The sequence below is a fragment of the Lissotriton vulgaris genome, chromosome 10 (genome assembly GCF_964263255.1).
Source record: "Lissotriton vulgaris chromosome 10, aLisVul1.2, whole genome shotgun sequence".
In the NCBI taxonomy this organism is placed as follows: domain Eukaryota; kingdom Metazoa; phylum Chordata; class Amphibia; order Caudata; family Salamandridae; genus Lissotriton; species Lissotriton vulgaris.
Genome location: NC_141698.1, coordinates 590,980,254 through 590,996,182, shown reverse-complemented (window position 1 = coordinate 590,996,182; position 15,929 = coordinate 590,980,254). Strand labels below are relative to the sequence as shown.

General features: G+C 40.4%; 1 protein-coding gene across 1 annotated transcript in view; it reads left to right on the top strand.

The window, feature by feature from the left end:
- Positions 1-15,929, top strand: part of XYLT1 (xylosyltransferase 1) — a 661,442-nt gene that overhangs the window by 593,183 nt on the left and 52,330 nt on the right. Inside the window, exons 8-9 of the mRNA XM_086941433.1 lie at positions 5,214-5,476; positions 14,423-14,618. Of these exons, the coding sequence (XP_086797559.1) occupies positions 5,214-5,476; positions 14,423-14,618 (459 nt within the window). The remainder of the gene's footprint in view (positions 1-5,213; positions 5,477-14,422; positions 14,619-15,929) is intronic.

Sequence of the window (15,929 nt, the reverse complement as noted above, 5' to 3'; positions counted from 1 at the left end):
CTTAGTGCCTGGTGGTGCCTAGACATCTACATGTTTGTATTAACCACCTGACCTTGCCCTACGATAAGCTGGGCAAAAAAACTAACATATGGGCCACTGAAACTTTTGTGTGCTGAATTAACACAGAAAAGATAAATTCTGCTACTTTGCAATAATGAATATGGCTTTTCATATTCAATAATGCACCTTTTAGCAATAGAATATATGAAGTACAACCCAATCCTACCTTGGGCAACCACCTCATTCCATGTCATCATAGACACTGCTTCCAGTCCTGAAACTTTGACTTACAAATTATTGCTATCAGGTGTGTCAGGCTAATTAGCTCAATGGAAGTAACAACAACAAAAACTGCTGAAACACAATAGCCCAGCACTGGAAACTGTGTCCCTGATTACACAGAGTAAGGTGGTCACCCTAACCACTTAACCTCTTCTGTTCCCCTTGTCTCATTGCCAGTTGTCTTAGGGCAATACATACTTCTCTAAACTTCCTACGTTTACCTCTAAGAGTCAAGTGCAGAAGGTGTACTTGACCCAGTTGCTCAGGTTCCTTAGTAGATTGGGCCCTGGGACATCAGGAGTAAAATGCCTCACTCCCCCATGGTTGGGCGCAGTACCGCTGTGTACTCTGTGGCTCTCTGAAAAGTGTTCTGACAATTGGCGACAGCAGTGGGATGTCTAACATTTAGGAGTTTGGTTACAGAAGTGGCATTGGCCATTTTCAATTTCTGGCAGTAAGTAGTACAATAAGTCCTATTATTTCTTTTACCAAGTGCCAAGTTCTCATTACCAGATTCTGGAGCCCACAGTGGCTACAGAGACATTTGTTCTCCTTGGTTAGGGTATTGACTGCCAACTTTCTTTCACCAGACATTAACCAGAAACATAGGAAGTTGTACAATTTGAAAGGATGAGGCGCCTTGTGCCTGCCTTGCAAGAAGGCTGACTCAATGCTTAAGCAGGGAGCTGGAAAGGTGCCCCTTTGCATGAGAACGATGCTGCCTAGGAAGGGGGCAGACAAGTAGCTGAGGCAAGATGAACTGAAGCGTCATACTGTAATTTACGGAAAGACCAGCCATTCCTAGACCGTAAGATGAAGTACTGGAACCAGAGTATCCCTACAGCATGCATAGAAGCTTAAGTACATGTAACTGATGGTTGCCATGCAAGGCATACATGTAAATCGTAGATGTTCCTGATAATGAAGAAAAAGTGGTGTTGACTGTTTGGCAAAGAGAAATTGTGATTGCACTTAGCTGTCTTAGCTGAAGAACTGAAGCATCAGTAGAAGTGTTGCTACAGGCAACAATCATTCCTCACTTGCACCGCTCCATCATTTTATGACCCAGGGTGTACTCTTTTAATTGTTTGGGTGGTGGGCTTGTGTTTGGGCCCAAAGAAGATCACCAGTAAAGATTCACCAAACCATAAGCAGTGTAACCCAAGCGCAGCCTCTGTACTAGGGTTTTAGTTGGTTCTCATGTTTGTCACACAGGTGCATGGACCTGCAAAACCGAAACGGAACATGGCACTAAAGACACAGACCGTGGCAATGGTAGCTGGCATTGGGCAGAATCAGCGTATTTCATCTTGCACTGCCTTGTGAAGAGACTCACTAGACAGACGTGGCTATGCCCATCTTCCACTACAACACCCAGGCCAAGCCTGCCAATAAAACAAGGACAGCAACAGATCAATTGCTATTTTTCTGTTTGGATGTAAAATGGCATATCGTACTGTAATTGAAAAGTAGCTGGTAATTTCTATTAAGAACGACATACCCTGGATAAATATGGCACGTTCCACTTTATACTTGGTATTGTTTGCAATTTTTATGCAAATCAAGATCCTTATTGTTTGAATCGTTTTGCAGTTTTTGTGTATTTCCTTTTCTGTATCATCTGTGTTTCTGCTCGATAAAATTTCACTTCAGGGACTGACCTGACCTTGAGCTCTTGAGGGGGGTCAGAGGGTCTCCAAGAACCTGCAGGAAAATGTTACTCGTTAAACTTTACTTAATCAATACTACGACAACAATTGAAGGGCCCTCTATTGGTTATATAAAGTATTTTGTTGTGTGCCAGAAGTAAAGCACTGCCTGGATCCAAATTTATTGATTAGTAGTGGCGGTTTCATTGAGTTTTAATATTCTACCCTAGACCGCTTCCCTTAGTAAGCCTTAAAGTGTTCCACCTCGCTATCCTGAACGGCTAGTGTGAAAGGGGTGTATTTGGTGAATAGTTGTGAGCACAACATTAGGGTAAAGACCCAGGATACTGGTGATATAAGGCTATGATTGATACAATATGAGCCCAGTAACCCCTATTGGTCCTTGTACTCCCCAAAATGTTCCCATACAGTGCCCTCTTGCGGTTTCCTGTCAACCTCATCAGTGCATGACATCCCCAGGTCGTGTACAGCAGCTACCAGAATGACAGGCATGCTGAAAAACAGTGTTTGTCAAGGAGTATACAGTGTTTCTCATGTGAAGTTCAGATGGATCTGATGAGGGACTTTTTTGTTTTTGCTCTAATTAATAACCTTACTGAATAGGCTTAATTGATTTCTAATTGAGCACAGTACAGGCAGGAAACCCCATAATGGTGCTTATGTATCAATAGTATTGTTCTCTACAGGGCCTTTATAGGCTCCAAAATCCAGGGATGTTTCCCTCACAGAGGCTTCTGACAGAAAGATAACACCACCTTTAATGTAAAAGAGGACTGCCTTTAATGTAGAAGAGCAGTTACACCAAGATTCTTCTGAGTGTTTGAACTGTGGCAAGTGAGTTAGCAGCTCCTAACTAAATGTAAATTCAATGAGATTTAGCTATTGCCAAATTGCTGAATAGGTTGTGTAGCCTGGTTGGCAAAAAGCTAGTGGTGGTGGTGCATTGCAGGAATGGGAAATGTAATAGTACAATTTTCATCCAAAATGGCTAGCTTTGTCAACTGGCAATGTAACATGTGTTTTCTTTTGTATGACAATTTATTGTTTTTTTACATTTTACACTGCAATACTTATTTTAGTTATCTCAGGAGTGTCCTGCTGCTGTAAATAACTGTCATTTTCCATGCACAATGTGCAAGCAGCACTGGAGGCATAAAGTTACATTCGAGAGTTTCCCACACTGCTCCTATGAGTTCTTCTCCCCTACATGAAGGAAGGCATAAGGAATTGTTTATTCCAGCTCTTGCATGATTTTAGGTGTTTTACTTTTCTAGGCTGCCATCCCGATTAGGGGAATTCATTCCCCTGCTCTGCTTAGCAAGTTTCTCCTAGGCGTTCACTCCGGTCCACCCTGTATGTCCTTTATGCCACGTTTCTCATTAGGACTCCCAGCTTGAATGAGTGACCATTGTTGGTCCCAGAAATGCTTACGGCTGCATACCTGCTTGTTTGCATCATTCTAGGAGGTACATCTCATTGGCATTGCCAACCTCTCTGCTCACTGTGATGCTGCCCTGATGTCCCTTTCAGTTAAACTCTTAGTTGGTCTCTCTGCACACTCCATCCGCTGGCTCCCTATGCCCTTTCTCCTTTATTAGCTCGATGGTGATTGCACACTTAAGATTCACATGTTTGACAACATTTTAGCTTTCAAATATCACTATTCTAAGCTTTGTTCTATAAGATAAAATAGCCAATGCTCTACACACTCTGCAGAATCTTCTTTAGGGTAGGCCTTTCTGGCTCAGTTGTTGGTCACACCCCCATCTGGTGGTGGTGGTAATTCTAGTTCAAGAAAATCATCCTGCTTCCCTGGTTACAAAGCAGAAGAAGCACATTCATCAGAGTCTACCCCGGAGCAAGCTCTGCTGATATAACAGGTAAAAAAGCTTCTGAATGTACCTTGATGGCTAGTGAGGAAGTTTTCCTGCCTGATGTTGAGTCCATATCTTCCTGAACACCAGTCAAATGTGTAATGCAGGAAAACCGAGGTAGAGAGAAAACTTTCAGAGGGAGTTATTTTAGTTCAATAGCCAGTCAGGTGCAGAAGTAGTGACATTTATTGGCAAAGTGTTCTGTGTTGGCTTGGTCATAGATGGATCCAAAGACTGTAAACCACCAAGTGCAGCACCCCTCTGACATCAGCCAGCCTGTAGAAAAGTTTTATTCAGCAAGAAGTCTAAAGATTTGTCTCAATCGCATCAGAACATCAGGAAATATTAAAAAACACCAGTCTCGAAATACCCAACCAGTCGACCATTGTAACCATATTGTCATGCTCAGAGGATATCCTTATCTGCATACCTTTTCCTCCACCAACTAGTTCCTGCAATTCCAAACTAAAGCTCTAGACCCATCTCCATTCTCAAGATTTCACAATCATATCATTAAGTGAAACACTTTTACAGTCCAGCAAAAGGCAATTATAATATGAAATCATTTCATATGATCTCTATGGAGCCTGAATGCCATCCATTTTTTTGATCTGGTATTCAACCTTAATGACCACGTACACATAATCAGCCTGTGCAACCTTGTGAAGCACATATCAGAGACAGACTTGAGACTTAGAAACAGGGTAATGTTGAGTTGTATGGTTTTATGTGATCAGAAGTAGGCTCACTGATCTCAACTGAAACCACAAACAAATATTTTTTCTGTTTCTTTACTAAGGTTTGCTACACATTTTGTGATGTTTAGGTGATATGTGAGTCATAATATGAAGATTGTTTAAATATTGCATTTTTCAATATATATATTGTTTACTGAGTTATTGACATATGTTCTCCAAGCCCCATACTAAGAGAAAGACTTTGGCTGATCCGTAGTCACTAATGGTTGAAACCAGAACACTTTTAAGATAACATTGGTTCACTTTTTTGGATACCTTCTGGCAAGATATCTGAACTTAGCCAGAGCACAATCAAAATCACTATTCTCTCTTCAACCAATCGAACTAAAGTAATTTCTTGCACCTAGAAACCCTCTTTTAGAGTAAATGTATGTATGGAATCACACATTATAGAATAACACAGAACAAAGACATGCTTGAATATTTATTCGTCAGTAAATACTTATCATTTATATCAAAATAACCATTTTTATTCTGACTTGGACAGTAGTTTCTTTATATATTTCCTTAGATTTACATTACTATCTTCTTATGTTATACTCTTTTATTGCTTGACATATATTCTGCATTTTGATATTTCAGAAGTGAATTGACTGTTGAAAATGTTGTCTATTTTTATCTTTACACAGCAAACCGCAAGGCCAACTTTCTTTGCTCGAAAGTTTGAAGCCTCTGTAAACCAAGAAATTATAGGACAATTGGATTATTATTTATATGGTAACTATCCATCTGGAACACCAGGACTTCGGTCTTACTGGGAGAATCTTTATGATGAGCCGGATGGCATTCATAGCATTAGTGATGTGATGCTAACAATGTTCCACTCATTTGCACGGTTGGGTTTAAGGAGAGCTGAATCTTCACTTCACACAAATGGGGACAACAGTTGCCGGTAAGTTTGTAATAAAATGTAATGAGGGGCCATGAGTTCTGAATTTTTAGGAGAAAATATAAAAAGCATTTCTTAAAAAATGTAAAACCTACAATTCAGTTCTATCCAATGACACTAAAATACGTGATATGACAAAGATGGCTAAAACCTTTCTGTACCATGCAGTACATCTCAGAGTTTCACCTTTGGATTTAGAACCTTTTTTAGTGCTCATAATTCTTCAGTTGGACAAGGCTGGATGCAATGACAGATTTAGGCTCCACAAGTTCAGCTCTGTGGTAACCCTTCACATTAGGATTCTAAAGTTCCAGACAGGCGTATCACCTTTTCACAGTCTTCTGAAAGTCAAACGAAACATTACAAAAAGGATTAACTTCAATTAAGTACGGAATTTCTCCTTTGGATACCACACCATGGCTTTCAGTGGGAGGCTGTCTTCTCCACCACTCTCTGTAGGACCACAATTAAAGGCCCACTTTTTAATGGGCCATGTTAATACAGAGCACTTGTTGATAGTACCGACTTGTTCCTCACAGCTTCCAAGGTCCAACACCAATAACCGTACCCTCCAGAATATGTCCTAGCCAGTCTTTTTCTTTCCAGTGGGTTAGCAGGAGGTCAGCTTCTCCCTTATGAGAAAACAGTATTCAGAACATGGGATTTCATAGGAAGCAGGCCTCAGTTTTCATGCCTTGCTTAGTGAGACAGGGATATTCCAACAATTTTCATCTCTGATTTCTGACTAGAGTATGTTAAGTATATGTTGGGCTGTCTGTCAGTGTTAAATCTCTTTTTGTCAGGTTCTCTTGTCTTCTTCCTGACCTGACCATATCAAGGAACCATGAATCAGAGCCCCCTCTTTCTTGCAAAGTATGGATCATGAAGAAATGTCGTGCCTAATAAACTTCTCTATAATATACAAAAAAAGGGATGGATGGAATCACGGCCACTGGTAATCCCTCGGGCAGTATCCCAGTCCATGGTCACTTTACATACCATGCAACCTCAGTTTGGACCCACAGCTTTACCCAGGATGAAAGCAACCTAGAACCATTTTTGCCCAAGTTAGGGCTCATAAGCCAGTTTTTGCTTGGTTTCAGTGATGCAGCGTGCACGGGATCCTCATCTTGGCATACCCATTCAACTTAGAGCGGCACATTAACGTATACGAGCACAGTGTGTCACTGGAACCAAGCTATATCCAACTGATGAGCCCATATCAATAGCAAAACTGTCCTGGGTTGCCTGTGTTCTGGTTCAGGGAGGACCTGTCCTGGCAGTACAGGCTGACCTTTTCCCATTGGAGCAGGGCCAAGACTGATTTGCATATGGCTTGGCAAAACTGAGGTGACATAGTGTGTAAAATAAAGATGAGCTAAAATGCTGCAGAGTAATTACCAGTGGCTGAGATGAATTCTAGCATTCATTTCATTACTTTTTGTAGATTTTAGTGTTTCACCCTAAATGTGACCGGTATGCCCAGACGTGGGTCCCATGCACGCTGTGGGGCTTATTATGAGTACCGGGGTCCTAGAACGATGTACTTGCAGTGGCTGTCCGACCACCGCAACACCTGCGGCTCCAGCCCCCATATTTCGTAGTGTGCCAGTGTTTGGAAGGGCAGGAATTTGCTGGTGTTGCTGATGCGTCACCACCAAGCATATTCCGACTTGCTTATCCACCACCCATTTCATGATAGAGAGCCTGCCATGAAACGTGTGGCGAAGATACAGGCAAGGGGGCCCTAACAGTGCCCCCTGCTGATTCTGGGCCTGGGGGTGCGCGCGGAAGGCACACATTGTGCCCCCCCTTGGAATTGTACCCTTGTTCCTTCATGGTGTGGCATGCACGACATGGTACATGTCACACCATACAGGAATGTGACACAGGCACTCTCACTGAGGTGGTCTGCTGTTAAGGCTCTCCTATGAGCCTAACACATCCGCCACCGTGTAACTGGTGCAGCACTGGCCGCCTGCCATGGATTTAACTCAGAATCCGGCGGGCAGGTGCACCACAGGCTTGGCAGTCCTTCTGGCAGTGCAGCGGTGGTGTTGCTACAGTAGGACTTCCAAACTTGTAACAAGGTCCTGTATCACAGGAATCAAACTTTACCCGGCTGATGAGTTTATAATAAGGGTGTAACCGGTACTTGGTTGCTTATGATTCGGTTCAGGGAGGACCTGGCTTGGCAGTTCGAGCTGGACTGTTTCCACTGGAACAGCTTCAAGACTGATTTGCTTATGGTTGGGTCCAAACTGAGGTGACATGGTCTGCAAAATAACAGTGGATTTGAATGTGGCCTGAGTGATTACCAGTGGCTAAGATTAAATTACAGGGGCTTACCTAATATCAAATAGTATGCTTAAAATATCAAATTGGTCTATTTCTGACACTTTAAAACTTGGGTTTTACCTGGAATTCTACTAAGTTGCCCGGAATCCCCTTGCCCATCCCCTTATCCCTATCTATTTGTGATATAAAATTCTGCAGCATTCCATTTTAGATTTTTTGCATATAGGCTCTTGTTCTGTCTTTCATACATTGAACATGAACTTACATAAGTGTCAAAATACCAATTGGTGTTTCCAATCAATAGCCATGTTTTGTGGGATTAAGAACCTGAAACACACTCTTATTAAACATAGGCCCAGAACTGCCAGCATTATAGGTTCATAACAGCAGAAAAATGCAAAAACAAGAAAAATCAATGTTCCTATAGCTCCTTCAACATTGCACTCTACCCAGTGTTTGTCATATTCTTACTTTTAGCAAAAAATGAGGTGAGTGTGTTTTCATCCTTTAACGTGTTTCCTTATTAAAGAGTGACCATTGATTTGCACTGGTCCCCTTCTACTGTAAACCATTATTTTGGGCAATTTGTAAGCTTCAAATGCTTTTCAGATAAAAGTGTATTTTATTAGTTTCAGGTACTTAAATCTTTTCAGGACTTAGCAATAATGTATGTTAAAAAATAACCTTGGTGCCACTGACTGTATTCGGGAAAAAATATAATTTTTAAGTTCCATCATATTGCCATGTCTCTTCATTCTATGCTCTTCAAGAAGTTTCCAGCTTGCATGGAAATTAGGGGAACATTGTTTTCATGAAGAATAAGGCTGTGTTAAATTCCAGATGAGAAAAATATATGCATGAAAGGAAACAAATAAGTGAATTCAGAAGACTTTGATCAGATTAGGTTACCTAAATTATATAACTTACATATAGGAATAGACCATGTAAGTCACAAAATGTCAGCGAGAAATAAAAGCAGTGGACATAAAAGCTAAATCACTGAGTGTAATCTAAGAAGTGACCCGGACTACAGGAGGCCATAAAGACCTAATGACTTCTTTTGAGCCTTCTGCACTTTGTGGCACTGTCTCAAGAGAGTGTAGGTGAAGACTTGGTCTTCACTACCATCGTTTGATCCATACAAACACTGATGCATGGTCCTGTCAGTGATTAATTATATCTGTGCTCTACTGCACCTACAGCGAGCGACTGCGCTTGTACTGAGGGGACAGTTACCAAGTTACATAGGATATATGTTGTTACAACGCGTACTTTTAGCACGCATACCATTACAACGGATTTTTTACAACGCAGGTCATTTTACAACGGATACCTTTACAACGCAATACACTACAACGCACATACTATTACAACGCATACCATTACAACGTAAGTATAGGTAAGTATATAATATTAATATATATTTTAAATAATTATTTTTGTAATATTTAATTTAATTATTCATTATTTAATTATTTAATTATTAATAATTATATTAATGAAATTAATTTTAGTATTTGTAAATATATATTAAAAATACCCCTGTACCCCAAAACCCATACCCAGCCCTAAAACCTAAAAATACCCCCGTACCCCAAAACCCAAACCCAGCCCTAAAACCTAAAAATACCCCTGTACCTCAAAACCCATACCCAGCCCAAAAACCTAAAAATACCCCTGTACCTCAAAACCCATACCCAGCCCAAAAACCTAAAAATACCCCTGTACCCCAAAACCCAAACCCAGCCCTAAAACCTAAAAATACCCCTGTACCCCAAAACCCATACCCAGCCCTAAAACCTAAAAATATCCCTGTACCCCAAAACCCAAACCCAGCCCTAAAACGTAAAAATACCCCTGTACCCCAAAACCCATACCCAGCCCTAAAACCTAAAAATACCCCTGTACCCCAAAACCCAACCCCAGCCCTAAAACCTAAAAATACCCCTGTACCCCAAAACCCAAACCCAGCCCTAAAACCTAAAAATACCCCTGTACCCCCAAACCCAAACCCAGCCCTAGAACCTAAAAATACCCCTGTACCCCAAAACCCAAACCCAGCCCTAAAACTTAAAAATACCCCTGTACCCCGAAACCCATACCCAGCCCTAAAACCTAAAAATACCCCTGTACCCCAAAACCCAAACCCAGCCCTAAAACCTAAAAATACCCCTGTACCCCAAAACCCATACCCAGCCCTAAAACGTAAAAAAAACCCTGTACCCCATAACCAAATAGCACTAAAAAATGTTTTAAAAAAAAGATAAACTTACCTATAATAATACTTACGTTGTAATGGTATGCGTTGTAATAGTATGTGCGTTGTAGTGTATTGCGTTGTAAAGGTATGCGTTGTAAAATGACTTGCGTTGTAAATGTATGCGTGGTAATGGTATGCGTTGTAAAAAATCTGTGGTAACAGTTACATACCAGTTACATACATCAACAGGTCTGACTCCATATCTTATTTCTCTCTGTAAATTCTTCCAAATCTTCATTTGAACTTAGGTGCCCCTAGTAAAAGATTGGTGAGTCTATAATTTGGAACAATGTCCCCGTTTTATAAGGCTGAAGTCAAAATTCGATTTATCTCTGAAAACATAAGGAGTTTTTTACCATAGATCACTGTGCTGCTGATTCTTCCTTTTTGCTATCCATCATGACATCTTTCATGTTGTGGTACACCTTCTTCCAATCTTTTAGAGAGATATATTGATAACTATAATTTGGTACTCCTCAAATATGCTTCTCTGTAGCTACAGAGAATTTACTGTTCTGCGCAACCATCATTCAAGGACTTGAGAAAGATTTTCCCCTCCAGTAAATACAAGTTTGTGACCTTATAAAAAGAGCATACCATCTACTGCCAAGATATGATTTACTATTTCATGAATAAATATTTGCTGCAACACAAATAAAGAACAGGAGGTCTTCGCATTCAGAACAGCAGTTAAGCCGTTGCTTATATTGGCTTCACTGCTGTGTTTGCTTTGTCTTTGCAAAGTCCATCAGTGGCAGGCTTGTTTGTATTCCACGTGCCTTCAACATTTCAGTGCTATTTTCATTTGCTTCATGAGATGGAACTATACTTCAGGCACTCCAGCGTGATAGATCCTACGCCTTGGGCGTAGATTTACTATTGATTGCATGGCCTAATTTATATGTGCACACAGTTTGATCAATAGTAAACGCATTGTTCCAATTCAATAATCATATTAATCATGCACATCCAGATCACAGAAAGGGGAAGTAGAAGTAAACCCATAAAGGGTGCTTTGACTTACTGCAAGGCAGTTCGATTTATATTTTTTGAGAAATGTTGTATCAGAGGTTTTGGCCAATGCATCTACATGTGTAAAGCAATGCCTGCAATTTGAACTGCTTATGAGACAGCATAAAAGGGTAAATCCTAAAAATCGTTGTCCTTTTTTAGAGTTTGATGGACAAGATACTCTGTCACAAACGTGTCTGGTTTCCTATTTGGCATTGCTACTAGGGCATTATAACCAAATTTGTTTCTAGCTCAGACAGATCAGAAGTTACTAAAAATTTGACAAAATTAGTGCATGACTGCAATTTTAACTCCTAGGGACACAGAATAAAACCTCTTAGGGCACAGCATAAAAGGGTAAATCATAAAAATCGTTGTCCTCTTTCAGAGTTTGGTGTACAAGATACTCCATCACAAACATGGCCACCACAAACGTGTCCGGTTTCCTATTCGCCATTGTTACAAGGGCATTATAGCCATTTTTTTCCTAGCTCAAACATATCAGAAGTTACTAAAAATGCGACGAAATGTGTTTGAGCACAGTGGAGCTGGTCATCTTTGTATTTGGTTGTGATACTAATGAGGTGAAATCTTTGCCCAGGCAGTATTACCAAGTCTAAAAATAAAAACAAATAATGAAGTATTACCATTAAAAACTGTGATGCTATATGCCACACAATTTGCCTTCCATGCCACATAATTTAGTCAAACATTTCAAAAAATGTGTGACTCCCCTGCTTCATAATTCCTGTGCCCTGATTATGACCAATGGCAGGTTACCCCTCATGTTTTTACAGATTTTTCCATCCACCAAACTCTAAGTAAGGCCTTTATTCTGTGAAACCTTTGTGACAACCTGAGCTAAGCAACAAACATTTCATTCTTTAGCATAATATAAAAAGATATTTGCTGCGTTATACAAATAATGAAGTCCACACTTCCAGACATTCACTACAGAAAGACAGATCTAAAAGTTATTTTTTCTCAGCAGTTTCATTAATTTATTTTCAGTTGTGTGTTGAATTTAATGACGTTTCAATGCTAAACAATGAACGAACAGCCAGAAAATCTCCATTAAGAGAACATTTGCTAGAAACAAGTACCTACAAAAAAAACATTTTTTTCTGAGAGTTCTCTCGTTTTTTGTGGAAAAATTGTCACAGTGCAGAAGTTCAGCAAAGTTGGAACATTTAACACTGCAACAGTGAAGTACGTAGTGTTGTCATCCCACCTATTAAAGTGAATGTGTGGATACTACTCAAGTGCCATTGAATTCACGAAGGGGTGTTGTTTGATTTTATGGAGACATGTTTCACATCAATCAGGATATACTCGATGGCCCAGTGCATGTTCCTATTAAAGCACATGCACCTGCTCACAGTAGTACCCAGAGTAGGCAGAGAAGGTAGCCCTGTGGGGTTATGTAACATTTGCCAGGCTGTGCGAGTGAGCTATGGGAGAGGGCATGCGGTTGGCTTGATTGCTGTCTCCTTAGGATGCTGATCAAACCTTAAAGACAGCCCTGGAACCCTAGTGAATTCATTTCTTGATCGTTGACGTGGCTCTGTGGACCAGCAGGCACTGCATATAGCACCAGAGGTTGGATGCATAGATCACCTATGACTAAAATATCTGTATCAAACTTATCGGGAACTCTTACAATGTCAATTGTGTAAATTAACAACATTTTATTTTACCTATCTAAGATTTATATAAATGACAAATAATATTGGACAACCTAAAAAACCTTTTCCTCTTCAGCTGTTTAGTTTTATATTTTATATATATTTCTATTTCTTTGGGGTCTTCTAAAAATGGCTATAGCTACAATTACTGGAAAGTTATATTTATAATTCACTTTGTATTACTTCATTAGTTATTGCAGAACAATTTTCAGTCTAAACTAATAGCAATTAAAAAACAAATTCTATGTGTCTTAAAATAGGAGTTGAAGGTCTAGATTTCTCTCATCACTCAGAGGAGTTGATCTGACCGAAATAATCTTTTCTCAAGATGTTATTATCTTCTTAAGATGGAAAAGTTTTTCCAACTCCTAAAATGGGATTCCGAATGGTACTAATCGATAGAAGGAATGTGTTGTAGACATACATTCCAAATATCAAATTGCTTTTCTATGTATCAATGTTTTGTAACTGAAATCTGGTCATATGACATTGAAATTGTACCAACTCCCCACGGGAGATTGTAATGCATTCACAAAAGGGAAGGCTTCACCTTGGGAGAAAAAATAAAACTTTCTTATCTTTTTAAACATAGTCTCTTTCCATTAACACCATCCGTGCTCATGACGAGCTCAGCTTGTCATGAGGCCTGATTGCGCTGTGCTCATGACAAGCTGAGCTCGTCATGACACATGCGGCACTCACACGCGGGGCTAATTCCCCTGCTGTGCTGAGCGTTCTTAAAAACATGTGTGGTCATGACGGGCTCAGCTCGTCATGAGCACAGCACACCGTGCAGCGTGACGAACCGAGCTCGTCACAAGCACCGTGGCGCTGCGCGCGCCCCCCCAGCGACACGTGGGAATTAGCCCCGCAGCAAAGGGGTTAAGGAAAATGGACAGCAATTTAATAAAAAGTTTGTCAAATTAAAAATAATTACAGACATGGCGGTCTACAGACCTCAGCAAACCAACTTCCCTGTGATTTCCTGCAATCGCAGTGAGTCACAATTTGCGACTTATCTAATATTTATGAGAGCGGTCAAATTCTGAACCACTGCAATCCAGATTTTTGAGACCTCACCTATTAGTACATTGCATAGTTTGGCTCGTTACTGGTCGCAAGAATACTGATTACAGTACACAACCAGTATTTTGTGACCAGGTATTTGTACATCTGGCTCCTTAGTGCTACTATTGACTCTGCTTTGAAATAAATAAATCTATTTCTCATTGGATGAAACTTAAAAGGAGCAAAGAAACTGATCAATCAAAATAATAAAACTGCTCAAAGTACTGCTGCTAATAGCCAGGAAATATAATTCTTGACGCAGTTTAGATTTCAGTTTATATGTTGTAAATTGTTGTCCTGAAGTTTAGTTTCCACATTATCATTAATGAAGCTGGAGGGTGTGGTGCAATAAGTTGAATAATTTCCACTGCCGAAAGTGATAGTCGGCAGGTCATGTATCTTAACCTCGGCAAGATCAACTCTGTGTGTGTTCTCCGACAGGTTGGTAAATTGAGTACCATAAATTGGTTGATGCTGAAGTGGGTTATTCACTGTGCTCAGAAGTTTGCTAGGTAGCGTATAAAAACAAGTTGGTGTTATCATCAATGTATTCAATGAAAGGTCAGTGATTCTCTAAGTTTCTCTAGGTCACTCTAACTTGAATGATGCACTTTGTATGCTTTCCAGGTACTATCCCATGGGACATCCGGTGTCGGTGCACCTTTACTTCCTTGCTGATCACTTCCAGGGATTTTTAATCAAGCATCATGCCACCAACCTAGCTGTGAGCAAGTTGGAGACTCTTGAAACGTGGGTCATGCCGAAGAAAGTGTTCAAGATTGCGAGTCCACAAAGTGATTTTGGAAGGCTGCAGTTTTCAGAGGTAAGATTTACTATCAAATAGTTAAGTATCCCCATATTGCTATGCATGGTCTAATATAGGATCTTTAATGCATGATGTACATCAGTCTGCAAGTGAAAGGTAAGGTTGGTTCTTAATTAGATACACATGATAAGTCATCTGGATCATCTGCTAAACAATGGCATTGCATTAAAGGAAGCTACAAAAAAGACAGATAGACCAGTTGTACATGCCGGCTGTACTGCGTAAAGAGCTGGCTATGCACAAACAAAACTTAGGGGGCAATTAAGAGTTTGGTGACAGACTATCCTGCTCTCCAAACCCTCATTCTGAAAGCTTCATTTAGAGATGAATGGACTGAAGGTAATCCATGAATAGAGCCACTGTTGTCTCTGTCAACAGAATACTTCCTCTGAAGGTCCGACGGAGTAGGGGCTGTTGGAGGAAGAACATTACACCACCCACCCCATTTGGGCTGATGGTGTAATATAGCCTTATAGCCCGCCGTAGCGGGCTATACCGGCTATTAAAAGCCCGCCGAATCGTTAAAGGCCCGATCCGAGGGCGAGGGACTTTAACGAGACAGCGGGACTTTAATTGCCGGTATAGCCCTGCTACGAAGGGCTTTCAGGCTATTAGAACATTCTGCCACTAGAGGGCAGAATGTTCTAACAAATTAAACAAAGGGTTCTCGAAGCTCGAGGGGATATAAATCCCCTCGAGCTTCGAGAAGCCTTTGTAGAACATTGGAATGTTGCTCTGTGGGCCTTTACCGGCCCGTAGAAGCAGGGAGCACTCCAACATTTCAATGTTCTAATGTCTTTTATTTCATGTCCATCACTGCCAAGAAATAACTGGTGGTGAGGGACAAGAAATAAACAGTAATGAAATCCATACCCTGAAAGAAAGCTCTCAGTGTGTTGGGGTCATTGTTTTTTTGTTTTTCAAAAACAAACCCTCACTTTGGCGATTTGTTTTTAAAAAACAAAACATGTAAATACTTTGGCTATGGCAGTGAAAAATTATGGCAGCCATACACCAATCTTTTGCTACATTGGAAGGAAACATCATGAAATTGGTTTCTTTCAAAGTACGGAGATGGAAACAAGAGTAGCATTGAGATGGTGGAATCTCTGTCCTCCACCATCATGATAAACACGTCTTCACCTGTCAATATTGAAATCATGCCATTAGTATCATCTTCTGGGAAAAGTTCACATGTTGTTACTACTGTAGGGACTGATGACACCCCAGCAAATATTATAAATGGGTTTCCCTGATTTCTTTGGAGGCCTACTCGCAAGAAATCAGGCAAGGGAATATTCACTATTC